The following is a 19,534-nucleotide window of genomic DNA, read 5'->3' on the forward strand; positions in this document are numbered from 1 at the left end:
ATTTACATATGACTCAGTAAATTGAAACAATTATATATTTATAATGTTAGTGAAATATTAAATACACACTTCCTGCTTAGCTATAAACTCCAATATAGAGTGCATCTCAACTCCTATTTCATCACACACAAAGTTTGTGAACCCTTTGCAATTACTTAGTTTTCTGCATTAATTACTCAAAAATATACAGCTAGGCCACCTAAGACTTTTGCCAAGTACTGTAGTAATTTTATGTATTGAACTGCATTGCTGCTGCAAAGTAAAAACAAAATTCGTTACGTATGTGAGTGATGATAAACCCGATTCTGATATGGGTCTCTGTGGACTGACAGTGGGAAATCGTGGTTGGGAAAAGAGGAAGGGAGAGGTGAGGGAGCAGGAAGAATCAGACTGACTTTGTATGACAATCAATAAACAAATTGTTTGGAATCAAATGACTTTCCCCAGTGTCCTGGATTTGGGTATGTCTGCATCTACACCACCACCACCCCTGTCACTCCTCCTCTGCCACCTGTACCACACTCCTCTTCTGGTGCTGCACCCTCACCAATCCCAACATCCTTTGCACCCAGCAGATTCACATACCCGGTACATTACATAACACACATACTACATAGACATCCACAGCGCAGTAAATTTGAAATTGTCCCATTCAGACCTAAAGATTTACTCACTGGGGAGATTTCTTGTGGGATTACTTCTTTCCTAACAAGGGGGAGTCACTTTACTTGGCACACGAGACTGCAAAGCAATCTCAGGTTCTGAGGCCTCCTCTGCGATGATTGTACAAGTTGACTTTGCAACTGTAGGAAATGGTTTAAGGATCTGGACACCCTTCTCCTTTCTCCAAGATGCTCTATCAGAATTTCCATGATTAGTTGTCCTCTTGAATTCAATCTTGTAATTGCGTACTCAAAGAAACGGAGCACATCTCTGCATTTGTGCCACTGCTGTTAGTGGAACACCCTTCTGTGGTATAAAAATGGTTATTAGTGGCTGATGATCAGTAATAAGGATAAACTCTCTACCATACAGATACTGGTTGAAATGTTTACATCCCAAACCAGCCTCAATCTGTCAATCTGTGTGTAATTTTTCTCTGCAGCGCTTAGGGAACATATTGCAAAGGCAATAAGGCGTTCACCTCCATCACTCACAACACATGACATGACTGCATCTATGCCACAAGGCAAGGTATCACAGGCCAGCTTCACTGTGGATCATAATGTGTGAGTACAGTGTCTGATGTCACCATTTCCTTTACCTCTTTGAAAGCCACTTCATATTGTTTTGCCATTTCTTCCTGATCTATAGTAATGAGTTCAATGGGTGGAGCACATTAGCCAGGTTTGGCAGGAACCTGTTATAATAATTGAAAATCCTATAAAGGACTACAAATGTGACACATCCTTTGGCCTTGGGGCATTCACAAATGGCTGAATTTTCTCAACACGCTTGTGTAAAGCTTGTGCATCCGTGGTGTGATCACAGTGAGTGACGCTTGGTTTAAAGAATTCACACTTACTGCATCGTGCTCTGAGCCCATAATCATTTTAACATTGACTTGAGGTTTTGGAGAAGTTTCGTGTCATCCTTACCGGCAACAATGATGCCATCCTGGTAACACTGAGTGCCTGGGCAGCCTGGCAGCACTTGATCCATGGTTTCGGCAGGAACGTAGGTGCAGATGCTACTCCAAAAATAAGCCTATTATAGTGGTAAAACCCTTTGTGAGTGTTTATGGTGAGAAACATTTTAGACGCTTCTTCCATCTCCATTCTCAGCTCAGCCCACTTGACTGAAGTGTTTTACTCCAGGGAGGTTTGCAAATATATCCTCTATCCTGGGCTGAGGGTGTTGACCTACTTTCAATGCTGGATTGAAGGTGACCTTAAAATCACCACAGATCATGACAGACCCATTCTTCCTGGCTACTGGAACCACTGGCATTACCCATGGCTCCCCCCAACCTTTACCCGCCATACGATCTAGCTCACTGGCTACAGTATCACAAATAATACAAGGGACTGGACAGGCTTTGTAAGACCTGGGTGTGGCATCTTCACTTAACTCTTTTACTCTCAATATGTTTTGAGTTTACCATTAGAGAAGTCTTCAGGGACGATGAAGACTTACACAAGCGAAAAAGTGTCCCCCAAAGGCAAACTGAAAGTAAACATATCGTATGGAGGCCAAACATCTGTTAGAGCTTTATGTATTGAAAACAGAACGGCCAGCATTTTTTTTGGACGTGAGTGGTTGAGAAAAATCCAACTAGACTGGCACTCTAATCAAAGCTCTCAGTGCGGCATCAACAGGCAACTGCAGCCCAAATGGTAGCACTAACCAGAGACCGTCACAGCTGCTTAATGCTAATGAGAAAGTGTTTGAGAAGAGGATTGATAAATCCAAAGGCATGAAGGCCAGAATTGAACTGGATGAAACAGTAACACCATGATTACATAAAGTGCATCTAGTGCCTTATGCACTACGCCCGAAAGTGGATGCTGAACTACAGAGCTTGGAAGCAACTGGAATTCTCTGCAACGTTGAGTTCAGCAATTGGGCCACGTCCATCGTCCAGAAGGGAAGGCTGGAGCTATTTGCAGATATGGGTATTTCAAGGTGAGCATCGACCTGGTGCTGCTTACTGTGCAGTATCCCCTGCTGTGAATAGAAGACATTTTTGTGTCTTTGGCAAGCGGGGAGAGGTTGTCAAAGATTGACTCGTCACAAGCCTATCTGCAAATGGAGATTGAGGAATCAAGCAGGAAGTTCCTCACAATCAACGCTTACAAAGGACCATTCCAGTGCAATCGTCTCATCTTTGGCGTCACATTAGCTCCAGCAGTTTGACAAAGGGCAATAGACCAAGTGCTCCAAAACATCCCAGGAACACAATGTTACCTGATGACATCATCATAACTGGCAAAAATGAAGAACCTTAGTAAAGTGCTTACCAGGCTGAGTGACTATGGTCTGCACACAAAGAGAGAGAATTGTGAATCTTTCAAGAATGAGATCTCATATTGTGGGCATGTCATTGACGAGCACGGCTTATACAAGTCACAAGACTGAAGCAGTGCTACAGGCATCCAAGCTGGAAAATGTGTCACAACTCAGGTCATATTTGGGCCTTGTAAACTACTTTCTCCCCAACACTGCCTCAGTGCTGTATAAATTGAACACACTGTTCCAGACAAGAGCAAAGTGGGAATTGTCAGAAAGATGTGAGAAAGCATTCAAAGAAACAAAGAGACTAATAACATCCAATGAACTGCTCACCCATTATAACCCATCTCTACCCATCAGACTGGCATGTGATGTGTCCCCTGATGGCACTGGAACCATTTTGTCACACAATATGAAAGATGGATCCGAATGTTTGCTTCAAAATCACTGATGAGTGTAGAACGAAACTATGCTCAGATCGACTGAAAGGCTCTTAGTTCAGATTGCGGAACAAAGAACTTCCACCACTACCTCTACAGACAAGAGTTTACTCTAGTGACAGATCACCAGCTCCTTGAGTCCAATTTTCAATCCCAGGAAGGGAATTCCTGTGATGACTGCTGCCGGGTTACAATTTTGGGCACTATTCCTAGGAGCACACTCTTATGATGTGGAGTTCAAGGGTACCAAACAACACAGCAATGCTCATGGCTTGTCACGCCTTCCACTGGTGGCAACTGAAGAAGAAAAGTCTTCATACTGTGACCCAGTAGAAGTGTTCCACACCACATTAGTGGGCCGGTTGCCGGTAAAAAACTCCAAAATACAAAGGGAAACAAGGAATGACCTGACATCGTCAGAAGTCTGTGAAATCACCATGCAAGGATGACCAGCTGATGGTAACCCTACGTTTCCAGAGTTCTCAGCGAAATGACACCAACTGATATGTGGATCTTGTGTTGTGGTTCCCTCTAAACTGCACACCAGAGTGTTTGAAAATCTGGATGAAGGACATCTGGGTACAGTCAAGATGAAGAGTCTTGCCTGGAGCTACATGTGGTGGCCAGAAATAGATAAACAGATTGAAGACTTAGCCAAAAGCAGTTTGAGATGCCAGAAAGTTCAAAATGCACTCCCCCAGGCACTGTTACACCCATGGGAGTGGCCATCAATCATCACCATGGCAAAGAGTACACATCGACTTTGCTGGACTCCATGTTTTTGATTGCTGTGGATACTTATTCAAAGTAGCCGGAGGTTATACCAATGAAGTCAGCCACCTCAGCAAAGACTGGCTCCACTCTGAGGACTATCTTCACCAGAAACTTTACGAGAATAAATGTGTGACAATGGACCACAATACATGTCAGAAGAATTCCAACTGTTCATGAAGACAAATGGCATCAGACATTTCAAGTCAGCTCTTCACCACCCAGCAACGAATGGGTTAGCTGAAAGGTTTATCCAAACCTTCAAAAAATCCCTTAAAGCGATGGAAAAGGAAGACATTTCTCTACAGCACAAGGTGGACACTTCCTTTGTGAGTATCGGAACTCTGTTTATGTGACGACAAATCAAACACCTCCAATGCTGTTCATGAGCAGGAATCTGTGCTCTCACATAGACCTCCTGCAATCAGATCTACAGAGGGAAATACAGAATAAACAGTTCAACCAGTTGCCAAGTGGAGCAGCAAGAAGCTTCAAGATTGGGCAGAAAGTCCTAGTGCATGATTACTGAGAAAACAACTGGACACCCAGTAGGATAGCTACAAGAACTGGACCAGTGAAGTACACAGTGGATTCTGGGGATCAGACATGGAGACACCATGTGGACCAGATACTGAATACTCAACCAAAAACACACGAGCCAACGGCATCCAACAAGACAGACACATTACAGCCATTGGACTTGCCTCTCAGTGATGATCATGTCAGTGACATCAATGTGACATCAGAAACTGAGAACGTCATCTTAGACAAGACACCTACCAAACTTGGTCCAGAGGTGCTATCCTGAAAGAAACAGAGTGCCACCTAAAAGACTGAACCTCTGACACTGTGAAGTTAGTTATGGTCTGTTATTGTGAAAGCATGTTTATTTGGAATATGTGTTTATGAAAGGGAAATAAAATGTTTTGCACAGATACAGTTTTATGTTGCATTAATCTAAAGGGGAAGGAAATGTAATGTATGGATCTATTTCCCTTAGAACAATGATTCCCCCCTCCCCAAACACTACCTTTTATTCTTGATATGTTTTGAGTTTTCCAATGCCATCCTTGAACACTGCTGTGGCATCATCTACTAACTTTCATAAATTGTTTTCAGTTGACTATTGCAGGGGATGTGGCATAAAATTGGTAGATGGATCTCCAGTCAAGTTGTAGTCATCTCAGCCAATCGTGGCCCCACAATGCTGCCCCTCCTATTTTTAAATCACATAGAAGCTCGTTGTCTCTTGTTGGTTGTTATGGTTGTCCAGTGGGATTGTCATTCCCATTGGAGTTCTTACTTGGATATCAGCAGACTTCAGTTCAATATCTTTGAAATGCCACTCATTTTGTGGAATGACTGAAACAGCTGAGCAAGTGTCCAATTCTATTTTAGTTAGTTGCCATTCACTTCTGATTTGGACCATATTGCTTGTATCTATTTAACTTTCACATTGTAGATCTCAAGACAACCCTGCCGCGTGTCACACTCATCATCAGATGTTTCATCAACAGCAAGCAGATTAGTGCTCTTTTTGAAACTGCAATTTGATTTTTTAGTGTTTTCTTTCCCATGTGTAGTTCATTTATTTTTGTCTGCCCTGCATGCTTTTTCATGTTTCTTACTTTTGTTGTATTTTCTGCAAGTTTTTCCTTTAATGTTACATTGGTCTGGTGTATGTGAACCCCTACCACAACAGTTAACACAATTTGTTCAACCAGGCAGTTATCTGTTTAGACATTGCAACTTTGTTCACATTCATTTTCATTCCTGACTGCAACTCAGTTGCATCTCTGTCTGCTGCTTCCATTGATACAGCAATTTCAACTGCTCTTTTACATGCGATTTGTGCATCCATTAGCTGTTTTAGAATGCTTTGTTATAAGATTCCACAAGCTAAACAATTTCTCAGTATATCATTAAGTCCATTACCAAACTCACAATGCTTGATCTCTTCAATTCAGCCATATACAGTTGCAAGAAAAAGATGCGAAATCTTTACAATTACCTAGGTTACTGCATTAATTCCTCATAAAATGTTGTCTGATCTTCATCCAAGTCACAATAATAAACACAATTTGTCTAAACTAATAACACACAAACAATTGTACTTCTTCTCATCAATACTGAGCAGACTATTTAAACAATCAGAGTCTAGGTTCAAAAAAGTATGTGAACCTCAGGGGTAATGCCTTCTGCAAAAGACATTTGGAGTCAGATGTTCCAAGCAATGAAAAGTTGCCCTATAAAAGACACGGGCAAGTTACTGACAGAGGCTGCTTTTCTCAAGAAAGATCTATTTATGTGCACCATGCCTCAATCAAAACAACTTTCAGAGGACCTTAGAAGAATTTTAGAGGTGCATAAAGCTGGAAAAGGCAACAAAAGTATTTCTAAAGACCCAAGTGTTCATCAGTTCACAGTAAGAGAAATTGTTTACAAATGTTGGAAAATCAGTACTGTTGCTACTCTCCCTAGGAGTGGGCATCCTGCAAAGATCACACCAACAGCACAATGTGTAATGCTGAAGGAGGTGAAAAAGAACTCAAGGGTAAGAGCAAAAGACCTGCAGAAATCTCTAGAACTCACTGAAGTCTCTATTCATGTTCCCACTATAAGAAAAACACAAGAATAATGGTTTTCATAGAAGGTCACCACAGAGGGAACTACAACACTTCAAAAAAAAAAAATTGCTGCACATCTAAAGTTTACAAAAGAACATCTGGATATTCCACAATGCTTCCGGGATGATATTCTGTAGACAGATGAGACAAAAGTTTAACTTTTTGGCAGAAATATTCACCACTATGTTTGGAGAAAAAAGGCACTGCACACCTACACCTCTTCCCAATTGTGAAGCATGATGGAAGGAGAATGTTTGGGGCTACTTTGCTACCTCAGGCCAGGACAGCTTGCAATCGTTGAGGGAACAATGAATTCAAAATTGCATCAAGACATTTTACAGGAGAATGTCAGGATAGCAATCTGTCACCTGAAGCTTAATTGAAGTTGGATGATGCAACAAGACAATGACCCAAAACAAGAGTAAAACAACAACAGAATAGTTTAAAAATAAGAAAACTTGTGTTTTGAAATGGTCAAGTCAGAGTCCAGACCTCAGGCTAATTGAGAGGCTGTGGTATGATCTGAAGAGGGTTGTTCACGCAAGGTATCCCAGAAATCCTGATGAACTGAAACAGTTTTGTATGGAGGGATGGTTTACAATTCTTCCTCACCATTGTGCAAGCCTGATTAGCAGCTACAGGAAACATTTGGTGGAGATTATTGCTGCTAAGAGAAGTTCTACCTGTTACTAAATACAAGGGTTCACATACTTTTTCCAGCCTGGTCTGTGAATGATTAAATAATACGTCCAATAAATACATGAAAAGTAAAATCATTTTTGTTATTAGTTTCAGATTGCTTGTCAATTAACTTGACTCAGATGAAGATTAAACCACATTTTTAGAGATATTAATGCAGAAAACCAGGTAATAGCAAAGGGTTCACAAACTTTTTCTTACAACTGTAACCTGAAGTGGACTCCCTTTTGATTTCACTTATGAAAGCTCAGATATCTCAGTGGGAGAGCATTTTGGAAATAGTGATCATAATTCTATCTCCTTTACAATAGCATTGGAGAGATAGGAACAGACAAGTTAGAAAAGCACTTAATTGGAGTAAGGGGAAGGAATTATGAGGCTATCAGGCAGGAACTTGGAAGCATAAATTGGGAACAGATGTCTCAAGGAAATGTGTGGAAGAAATGTGGCAAATGTTCAGGGGATATTTGTGAGGCGTTCTGCATAGGTACGTTCCAATGAGACAGGGAAGTTATGGTAGGGTACAGGAACCATGGTGTGCAAAGGCTGTAATAAATCTAGTCGAGAAGAAAAGAAAAGCTTACAAAAGGTTCAGAGAGCTAGGTGATGTTAGAGATCTAGAAGATTATACGGCTAATAGGAAGGAGCTTAAGAAGGAAATTAGGAGAGCCAGAAGGGACCATGCGAAGGCCTTGGTGGGCAGGATTAAGGAAAACCCCAAGACATTCTACAAGTATGTGAAGAGCAAGAGGACAAGATGTGAGAGAATACGACCAATCAAGTGTGACAGTGGAAAAACGTGTATGAAACGGGAGGAGATAACAGAGGTGCTTAGTGAATACTTAGTAAAGTATTCATTATGGAAAAGGATCTTGATGATTGTAGTGATGACTTGCAACAGACGGAAAAGCTTGAGCATATAGATAATAAGAAAGATGATGGGCTGGAGCTTTTGGAAAGCATCAAGTTGGATAAGTCGCTGGGACCAGATGAGATGTACCCCAGGCTACTGTGGGAGGCGATTGCTGAGCCTCTGGCGATGATCCTTGCATCATCAATGGGGAAAGGAGAGGTTCAGGAGGATTGGAGGGTTGCGGATGTTGTCCCTTTATTCAAGAAAGGGAGCAGAGATTGCCCAGACCAGTGAGGTTGGTAAGTTGGAGAAGATCCTGAGAGACAGGATTTATGAACGTTTGGAGAGGTACAATATGGTTAGGAATAGTCAGGATGGCTTTGTCAAGGGCAGGTCATGCCTCATGAGCCTGACTGAATTTTCTGAGGATGTGACTAAACACATTGATGAAGGAAGAGCAGTAGATGTAGCGTATATGAATTTCAGCAAGACATTTGATTAGGTACTCCATGCGAGGCTTATTGAGAAAGTAAGGAGGCATGGGATTCAAGGGGACATTGCTTTGTGGATCCAGAAATGGCTTGCTCACAGAAGGCTAAGAGTGGTTGTAGATGGGTCATATTCTGCATGGAGGTCGGTCACCAGTGGACTGCCTCAGGGATCTCTTCTGGGACCCTTACTCTTCGTGATTTTTATAAATGACCTGGATGAGGAAGTGGAGGGATGGGTTAGTAAGTTTGCTGATGACACAAAGGTTGGAGGTGTTGTGGATAGTGTAGAGGGCTGTCAGAGGTTACAGCGGGACATTGATAGGATGCAAAACTGGGCTGAGAAGTGGCAGATGGAGTTCGACCCAGATAAATGTGAAGTGGTTCATTGTGGTAGGTCAAATATGATGGCAGAATATAGTACTAATGGTAAGACACTTGGCAGTGTGGAGGATCAGAGGAATCTTGGGGTCCGAGTCCATAGGACGCTCAAAGAAGCTGCGCAGATTGACTCTGTGGTTAAGAAGGCTTACAGTGCATTGGCCTTCATCGATCATGGAATTGAATTCAGGAGCCGAGAGGTAATTTTGCAGCAATATAGGACCCTGGTCAGGCCCCACTTGGAGTACTGTGCTCAGTTCTGGTTGCCTCACTACAAGAAGGATGTGGAAGCCATAGAGAGGGTGCAGAGGAGATTTACAAGGATGTTGCCTGGATTGGGGAGTATGTCTTATGAGAATAGGTTGAGTGAACTCGGCCTTTTCTCCTTGGAGCAACAGAGAATGAGAGGTGACCTGACAGAGGTGTATAAGATGATGAGAGGCATTGATCATGTGGATAGTCAGAGGCTTTTTCCCAGGGCTGAAATGGTTGCCACAAGAGGACACAGGTTTAAGGTGCTGGGGAGTAGGTACAGAGGAGATGTCAGGTGTAAGTTGTTTTTTTTTTACTCGCAGAGAATGGTGACTGCATGGAATGGGCTGCCGGCAACGGTGGTGGAGGCAGATATCATAGGATCTTTTAAGAGACATTTTTGATAGGCACATGGAGCATAGAAAAATAGAGGGCTATAGGTAAGCCTAGTAATTTCTAAGGTAGGGACATGGTCGGCACAACTTTGTGCTGTAGGTTTTCTATGTTTCTAAAATGTTCTGCAATCATCAAAAGCTTCAGTTCTAAATATTCCTGCATTACACTCATATCAGCAAAGCTGTTTTCGTCTGGTTTGGTTAGAACAGTTAAACTTCTAAGTAAACTGTTTGCCTTTAAATCCAATGCATTCAGCAAAAGTGGTATTTGCTTTTCATCGCCTATTCCATTTGCTTTAAAAATATTGCTCAATTTGTTCTGTATACAGTAGCCAGTTATCTCATGCAATTGAGCACGTCTATCTTTCCAATGCAGCTAGCCATTTCTGCTCTCTCTTTTTATTTACAATTACTCTGGACAACAAAGATTTTGCTTCCCGAGTACTTCTGTGTGTATCTTGTGGATTTTGGGCTGCTAATCATGAAAATCACCATGAAATTTCCCTAGCATGCACCATTTTTTTAAAAAAGTAAAAAAAATAAACTGCCAATATTTGTTATTTCAGTTCATAATTCAAGCCAGAATAACTGATGCCAAGATAAAGGACGATATTTTTGTTGGTCCACAAGTCAAACAGGTCATCAATGACAGGCAATTTGAAGAACTTCCAGTGAGACCAGAGAAAAATTGCATGGAAGGCATTAAAGGATGTTGTTGAAAATTTTCTTGGCAACTACAGAGCACCAAACTAATGCAGTTGATTGACAACATACTTTAAGCATATAAGCATGTCAGTGAAAGATTCATTTTCTGCATTCCCATTTAAACTTCGCTGCAAATCCTGGCACTCTCAGTGATGACTAAGGTGAAAGGTTTTACCAGGACATTGCGGTCATGAAGAAACAGTGTTAGAGCAACTGGAATCCAGGAGCCTCACTCAGTGCAAATTGAAAATCATCAACAAAACATTTTTAGCTTAGTTGAACTATTGCAAAGCATCAGCACTATTATGCAATTAAACACATTATATTCAATAAAAGTAAATTTCCTGTTTCTCCAGATTCCTACATTAAAAAATTCTGAGTAAGCAAGTTTTGAAAAAAAATTGCCCAGTTATTATAGCGCAACGTTAACCATTTACAGACCCATGATTTCTTCCATTTTCTACCTTTAAAAAAAACAATAATTTTCTCTCTCCTTTCTGAGAAAACATGCTGTAGTGCACTTTTTTTAAAACTCGAATGCCTCAAAGCTGTTTTAAATTCAAATGTCTAGCTGTGCCTTTTTCAAAAGTTGAACGTCTCACTGAGCTTCAGCATCTCAGATTGATTTAAAATTTTGTTAGTACCAGTTATGTTTTGTATCTCCAAAACATAAAACACATTTCAAGAAAAAGACAGAAACCCAAGAGAATATTTCTTAGCTCACTTTTACTTTTAGTGAGGTGCATGCTTATGTAGAGTCTTGATGTATGCATTTCACGTATTTTTATAGGTAACCTATAATTGTTTAAATGAATAAGGATGCTTAATAAAACAATACATTTACAATAATATTCAAAGAAATGGTAGAAGGAATAAAGGCATTGACTATTTTGTAAACAAGGAGCAAATCCAGAAATTGGTAGTAGAAAGGGACTTGGGTTAACAAAGGTTAATTTGCAGGTTGAGTCAGAAGGAAGGAAGGCAAATACAACATTAACATTCATTTCAAGAGTACTAAAATATAAAATCAAGAATCTAATGCTGAGGTTTTATAAAGCATTGGTCAGACCTCAATTGGAATTCTCTCAGCAGTTTTGGATCCCATAATCGAAGAAAGTATGTGCTGTCATTGGAGAAGGTCCAGAAGATGTTTATGAGAATGAGCTCAGGAAAGACATGGTTAACACAAGTAATGTTTAATAGCTCTGGGCCTGTACTCGCTGGAGTTTAGAATAAGGAGGGATCTTATTGAAAACTACCAAATACTGAAAGGTCACTAGAGTAGACATGCAAAGGATATTTCTAATAGTAGAAGAAACTAGGACTGGAGGGCACAGCCTCAGAATACCGAAGGGAGGAGGGTGACAGACTCAGCCAGTAAAACAAAACATTCCCCATCCACCTCATTAAATAGTTTATTGGCCTGACCTGCTACTTTCCCAAGATCTGGACACATGTAGTCCAAGGTCCTTTTGTGCTTAAATCTCTTCAGCTCTTCCCATTCATTGTACCAATAAGGAAAGATTGGATTTCCCCATCTGTGTGTACTTTGCATACATGGGTTTGAATTCCATCCTCGTCATCAAAAGTTATGTATATGCAGAGCAGGAACAACAATTGAGTATAATGATTAAATGCTTTTTCTGTTTTTATGTTAATAATAGTACACATTGTCAACTTACAGAGTGGGAGCGAAGAACCGGGCCCGCCAAAATATAAACAAGTGCACATGAAAGCTCACGCCGAAAGAAAGAGAGAGTCCTCTACACATGGGAGGCTCAATGAAGGGTCTCGGCCCAAAATGTCGACTGTATTCTTTTCCATAGATGTGCCTGGCCTGTGGAGTTCTTCCAGCATTTTGCGTCTGTTGCTTGGATTTCCAGGATCTGCAGATCTTCTCGTTTGTCAATCGATCTGATATGGTTCATCATGGTTCTCCAAATGCAAGATCGCCTGTCAAATTTCCATTTGCTGTTCTTTCCTACACACATTTCCTCTAGTCCAGCACTCAGCTTCAGCTAGTTTTAATAACTAGGTTTGTACATGATCACAATCTTTATTCAGTTATTGCAAAGAGGTCAAATTCAAAGAGGTGACACACACAAATCTCACCATAGCTGCTGACTGACCTACTGAATTCTTCCAGCATTTTGCCTGTGTTACTCTGGATTTCCAGCACCTGCACAACCTCTTGTGTTCAAAACAGTGACATACTTGAATACAAAAAAACAGAACAGGTCATGTTCTTGTATTAAAATTTAATCACAAAGCAATCAGGATCAGTTTATTATCTCTATTGTACAGTGTGAAACGCATTGCTCTGTGACACCAGTACAGACCAAGATTTAAAACCTATAAATTACAAACAATAAATAGTTCAAAAGAGGAAAAATTAGCTTGTGTTCACGAATCATTTAGAAATCTCATGGCACAGGAGAAGAAGCTGTTCCTAAAACAGAAACACAAGAGATTATGCACATTCTGGAAATCCAGAGACTTTCAAAGTAAATTTATTTTCAAAGTACATATATGGCACCATATACCATGCTGAGTTTCACCTTCATGCAGGCATTCACAATAAATACAAAGAAACACAATAGAAGCAATGAAAGAAATGCACAAATAGACGGACAAATAACCGATGTGCAAAAGACAACAAATTGCATCAATACAAAATGTAGCACAATAATAAAAGATAAGTAAGTAACATTGAGAACAGGAGTGGTAGAGTCCATAGGTTGTGGAATCAGATGGGACATCAACATTGGAGTGAGTGAAGTTATGCACTCCGGTTCAGGCTGCGATCCCTCATCAGGACTGAAAGGAAAGGGGCGGAAGCCAGCATAAGATGAGGGTGGGATGGGAGAGGAAGGAGTCCAAGCTGGCATGTGTTAGATGAAACCACGTAAGGAGGAAAGTGGTGGGTCTTCAGGCTCCTGTACCTCCCACTCAATGGTAGTAAGGAAAAGAGTGCATATACATCTTCACACAAATTCTTCAGTCCATTAGAACACAAACTTCCTGAACATCAGTCCAACCATTTCCTGTTCACAGTCTTGAGCATCATCTGACATTATTCCAGTTCCCTTCCTCGATCACAGTTCCTCGTAACCAGTTCCAACTCATTAGTTCCATCTCACACACAGTCGGCTCCGTAACCACCAAGTTGCTGAAGCTCAAAAGTTATACCCCACCACAAGTACTCGAGTGGCACTGCCTGCCATTAATGGCTGGTGCTTAACCATTTGTACATACAATCCTACTTACAACTCCATAGGCACTCATATCTATTCAGATAATTATAACTAACCTTTTCCCAGTTTAATCATTGGTTAAAACCTGCAACTTGTAATGAATATTGAAAAGAATGCACTGGTCTATTTGTCCACTTTTCCTTGTCAAAATTGCTACCCCTTCGGTAGGTATTATTTTCGCAACTTCCAGGCAAGCTGATGTTTTGAGTCTATCCTTAATAACTCAAACAGACACTTATCCAGTTTCTTGAGCCACTGTAATCCCAGCCATCAGAGGCATTTTCAGAAGGTGGTGCCTCCATGCATCCCTGGTCATCTGGGTGAAACCTCTTCTCATTACCAACGAGGAAGTACGAGACCTGAAGACCCGCACTCAATGATTTAGGAATATTGACTCATTTATTTATCACATGCATTGAAATATGTCTTTTGCGTTAACAACAACACAACCCAAGAATGTGCTGGGGGCAGCCCACAAGCGTAGCCACACATTCCGGCACAGAACTCATTCCTGCCATCAGATTTTTTGAACCATCCACAAAGATGACCCCATTATTCCTCTTTTGCATAACTTACTGTATCTATTTTATTGTAACATAGTAACTTATTTACCCGCACTCTACTGCTACCGCAGAACAACAAATTTCACATCTGCCAATATAATAAACCTGATTCTGATTAATGAGCTCAAGGATTCAGACTCAATCACAATGAAACTACACTGATACATCTCCAAATAAGGATAGAATGTCATTGAGAGGGGAATCTGCACAGGTTAGGATATCCATGGCCTTGTCCTCGGTCGTCTAGGTAGTGGAGGTACTGTCAAAGTGATCTCAGCTGCAGATAAATGGAACTAGACAGAAGACTAGGTCAGCATGGCTAAAGTCACAGGCATATTTACATGTCTCTAGGCAAGTAACTGCTAGGAATTGTAACAGGTAACGCACAAGTGTGAATGCTCAGGGTGCTGGGTATTAACAAGCGTCTTAATTACAGATTAATTATCACAAAAAGGTCTGGCAAATGTGCATTGAGGGTCTCTGTCAGAATGATGACTAAAACATGTAATATTGCCCCATCATTCAACTAGAACAACCGATTACCTGACAGGAATCCGCATTGAACAAGTAGATAGAATTACCAGGGGCCTGGACAGAGTCAAATCAGAAGGACACAATTCTCTTATTGGGGCACGTCAAGAAACAGAAGACATGGATTTGAAGTTATTTATAAAAGAGTGAGAGAAGAGATGGGGAAATATACTGTATTTTCACCCAAATTATTGGGGAGAATCAGAAACATTACCTCAGTCACTTCACTGTAAACACAGTGAGCTATTCAAACAAATGCTTCATACCATTTTAAAAGTGTGTCCCTCACCCCAGGCAGTTAACCTGATCAAAAATTCTAGTTAGCTCACTTTCACACTTCTCTGTAACCCCTATCACTGCAGTGCACTGTAAACACTTTAAACCACTTTTTGCAATACTGTTTAAATTGCAAATACATGCTGATATTTATGTATGTGTACATTTTATTTCATACCTGTATTACATATTTCATTTAATTTTATTCTGTATAATTCTCGAATGTTGTTGCTTTTGTTGCATTCAGTGTATATGGTGAATAAAGTTAATCCTTGATCCTCAAAAATAGAATGAGAGAGACAGAAACTCCCACCACATTTCAACATTTCTGCAAAAGCTGAGGTGTGTAGAGCTGCAAACGCAATACAGATAGGTGCCCTGTTCTTTTAGGGCTAGTCACAAAATTAATGGGCCAAATGTCCTCCTTCCATTGTTCCTCCAATTCCCAGATCCCATGACTCATTGGAGAGCTGATATTCAACTATTCCCTATAAATATACAATAAAATATTGATTTATCACCTGGTTTGTAATGTGTTAAATATGGCCATTATGTTACAGTATTTAAATAGAACAGAGACTTATGAGATAACTAAAGGAGAGAAGGCATTTGACCCCAATAGTATCACCATGAAATCACCAACTTCTGCCAAACTAATCGACATCAATATTGCAAATCAATACCTACTTTTTTATTCTTATTCACACAATTTGTCTTTTAACATGGGTTGTTTGTCAGTCTTTATGCATAGTCTTTCATAAATTCCAATTGTGTTTCTTATCTCTCTGTAAATGTCTGTAAGAAAATTAATCTCAAGGTAGTAGTATATGGTGGCATGATAATGAATTTACTTTGAATAAAATATCCTCACCCTTCCTGGTGTTGGAGATACAACCATATTCTATCAGCTGACTTGTTACTGTCCCAGCACCCTGGTTTTCAACTCAAGCCGTAAGCGATAAAATACATAATCAAGTTTAATGGCCCTGTGACCAATATACAACTGCATCCAACGTCTTTCTGTTCGAAACCCTCTCATGGCTCAGGTTATCCAAACACTGCAATATGGACTGTAGAGTATTTTTAAATGACAAATATTTGGAACTAATCTAAAAATTTAACAAAGCGACTGTTTAGTTTGTCTCTCGCCAGGAGCATAAAGTGTTAATTGACCTCACCCCCTTGAGTCACGGTCAAACAATAATTTGCACGTGATGGGTTAACAATATGGTGATGTCACGGGGGTGGGAGGGGGCGTGTCGATAGAAAATGTCTCCAAACCAGGATTAAAATAGTTAATTAATGTATACCACCTTCACCAAGTAAACCGCATGGAAGCCACAATAGCGCTCGCCCAGCGAGTGCGACCTGTCAGTTTCACTGACATTGTCAAGGCTCCCATCGCCGTCTTCCTCTGATCACTGTGGACCGCGACTCGTGTCTGAAGTAAACCATTTTCCCCTGGTGTGAAAGGGCATTTCACTTTAAAAAAAACCCGAGCCGGATTAAAAATGGGGATCCGGCCTATGATTCCCCAATCGCTCTTAATGAATTAACAGAAACGCACTGGGGCCTTTAACACGTCGCTAAGCAAAACACGTTTACCGTTCGGTTAAAGAAAAACATCTTGCAGTGAGTGGTTTTTCTTAAGAAACCCAGGTCTTGGGTCCATTGTAACACAATGGCTCGGAGAGAGCACCGATAAATTCATTGAATTAATAGGAACCGGGTCACTGATACATCGACGCCTCGACACAGGCAAAGAATTGAGGTTCGGGGCACAACGCGCCTACGCTTTCAGTCTGTTCCAGGAGATTCACATTGCAAAACAGGTTCAATGCCGTTGGCTAGTTTTAATGAGACATCTTCCGGTTGCGCATTCCCTTTCATACACACAAAAAATGAGGGGGGGAGAGAGACAGCCTTTGCAACATTAGCAGACAATAGGGGCTTCACTCTACCTGATCCGTAGGATCGCGCTATCAGCCACGACAGGCTCCCAGCGATTTTCGCCCTGTAGAAATCGTAATGATCCAAAGGTTTGATCTCCGGGACGAGGAAAGTCTTCCTCATTTCACCCACGTCTACCATAGCAGGAGGAGAAAGAGGCCATCCGCAGCGACGGTGAAAACAGAGCACTAGAAGCGAGGGTCCCACTCCGCCGCGGGTTTTGCTTTAAGCTCTCTTCCTCACGCCTGTTAGACCATAATAGTCAGAGAGCCTTCATTTAACAGCCTCCCTCCCTCTTGCCCCCGGCTTCGGGCGCAGGTACTGCGCTGACTCACAGCGGAGAGTGGGCTGCGCCTCTGCTCGTCATTTTTTTCCTAATGGGCTCAGGTGTTTCTGTGCGCTCACAGACAGCTCCATCTAGAGGAAATCGCTCCAAGATCCCCGTCACCTCCGCATTCGCCGAACAACGGGCAGCCGGCCACTTCCCGGCTGATTCACAGTCAGCCCGCCTGTTTATTGTGTGCCTATGCACTCTCGTTGAATGATTAACCCGGTTACTCTCAAAGAAACAATGTGCCTACTTGGTCATGAATTACTTGAAAGCTCAGTGCCCGGTTTCAGACCACGAGGGTAATATATCTAATTGGACTGGAAACAAGAAAAAGACTCGTCAATTTTGGCTCAGAATCATGTTTAATATTACTGGCATATGTCGTGAAATACGTTGTTTTGCGGCAGCAGTACATTGCAATATATTACAAAACCTACAATTTACAATAAGGAATACACATAGAAAAAACAAGTAAGTTGCAAAAAGAAGAGAAAAATAGTGGGGTGGTGTTCATTGGCTCATTGTCCATTCAGAAATCTAATGGTGATCTTCCTAAAACATTTGAGTGTGTGTCTTCAGGCCCCTGTACCTCCTCCTTGATGGTTGCAATGAGAAGAGGGTAATGGGGGATGGTTATCCTTAATGGCAGGTGCTGTCTCTTTGAGGCACAGCTCCTTCAAGATGTTCTCAAAGCTGGGGAGGCGAGTGCCCATGATAGAGCTGGGTGAGTTTACAAATTTCCACAGCTTTTTCCCTTACTATGCTGTGGCCCCTCCATACCAGATGGTGATGCTCACCATGGTACATCTGTAGAAACTTGCAAGTGTCTTCAGTGATTTACCAAGTCTCTTCAAACTCCTAATGAAATATCCCTGTAGTCATGCCTTCATTGTAATTGCATCAACGTGTTGGACCAAGGATAGATCATCGGAGATTTTGCCAGCCAGGAACTTGAAACTGCTGGGCCCTCAAAGAGGATTGCTTTGCGTTCCCTCAGCTTCCTCTTCCTGAAGTCTGCAATGGTCCTGCTGACATTGAATTTAATGATGTTGTGTTGACACCACTCACCTAGCTGATTTATCTCACTCTGGTACGCCTTCTCATAAAGAGAGTAGAGAAGTAGGCTAAGCACGCGTCCTTGAGGTGCACCAGTGAGGAGGAGATGTTACTTCTGATCTGCACTGACTGGTCTCCTGATGAGGAAGTCAAGGCTCCAGCTGCAGAGGGAGGTACAGAGGGTCAAGTTTTGGAGCTTATTGATCGATGGTGTTGAATGCTGAACTGTAATCAATAAGCCCCAGCCTGACATAACTATTGCTACTGGCTGGTGATCCAAGACCATGGAGAACCAGTGAGGTTTCATCTGCTGTAAATCTATTGTGGCATCAGCAGATTGCAGTGGTTCCAAGTCCTTGCTTAGGTAGTAATTGATTCCAGCCATGACCAGCCTCTCAAAGCACTTCGAGTAGATGTGAGTGCAACTGGTTGATAGTCACCCAGTTAGTTACTTTAGTTTTCCCCCCAATATCCCTGTGTGTCCTTCATATACCCAGTTTGGAAGTTATTCTGGAATCCACCGGGAGGTCACCACTCCTCTCTCCACAGCTGCTGACTGACGTGTCATACAGTACTACAACACAGAAACAAGCCCTATGGCCCGCTGGTCACTTCACCCTAACATCCTCCCTGCTAATTCTAGCTGCCTGCTTTTGAGACAAAAAGGCACCCTTCTCTTCTGAGGCTGTGTCCTCTGGTCTTAGATTCTCCCACCATATGAAACGTCCTCTCTACATCCACACTATCAAGGCCTTTCACCATTCAATAGGTTTCAATGAGGTTTCTTCTGAATTCCTGTGAATTTAGGTCCAGAGCCATCAAACATTCTTCATATGACAAGCCACTCATACAACATAGAACATAGAAATGTACAGCACAGTACACCCTTTGGTCCACAATGTTGTGCCAACCATGTAACCTACTTTAGAAACTGCCTATAATTTCCCTACCACATAGCCCTCTATTTTTCAAAGCTCCATGCACCTATCTAAGAGTTTCTTAAAAGACCC

At 41.5% G+C, this 19,534-nt stretch overlaps 1 protein-coding gene across 2 annotated transcripts in view; it reads right to left on the reverse strand.

Annotated features, from left to right (window-relative positions):
• Nucleotides 1-17,539, reverse strand: part of camsap3 (calmodulin regulated spectrin-associated protein family, member 3) — a 237,083-nt gene extending 219,544 nt beyond the window's left edge. Inside the window, exon 1 of one of the 2 annotated variants that reach the window (XM_059991912.1) lies at nucleotides 17,149-17,539. In XM_059991912.1, coding sequence (XP_059847895.1) covers nucleotides 17,149-17,278 — 130 coding nt within the window. In that variant the 5' untranslated portion in view covers nucleotides 17,279-17,539. The remainder of the gene's footprint in view (nucleotides 1-17,148) is intronic. The other variant, XM_059991913.1, reaches the window with a different exon arrangement.
• Nucleotides 17,540-19,534: the final 1,995 nt, after the last annotated feature.

This window comes from Hypanus sabinus, chromosome 16 (assembly GCF_030144855.1).
Source record: "Hypanus sabinus isolate sHypSab1 chromosome 16, sHypSab1.hap1, whole genome shotgun sequence".
Taxonomy (NCBI): Eukaryota; Metazoa; Chordata; class Chondrichthyes; order Myliobatiformes; family Dasyatidae; genus Hypanus; species Hypanus sabinus.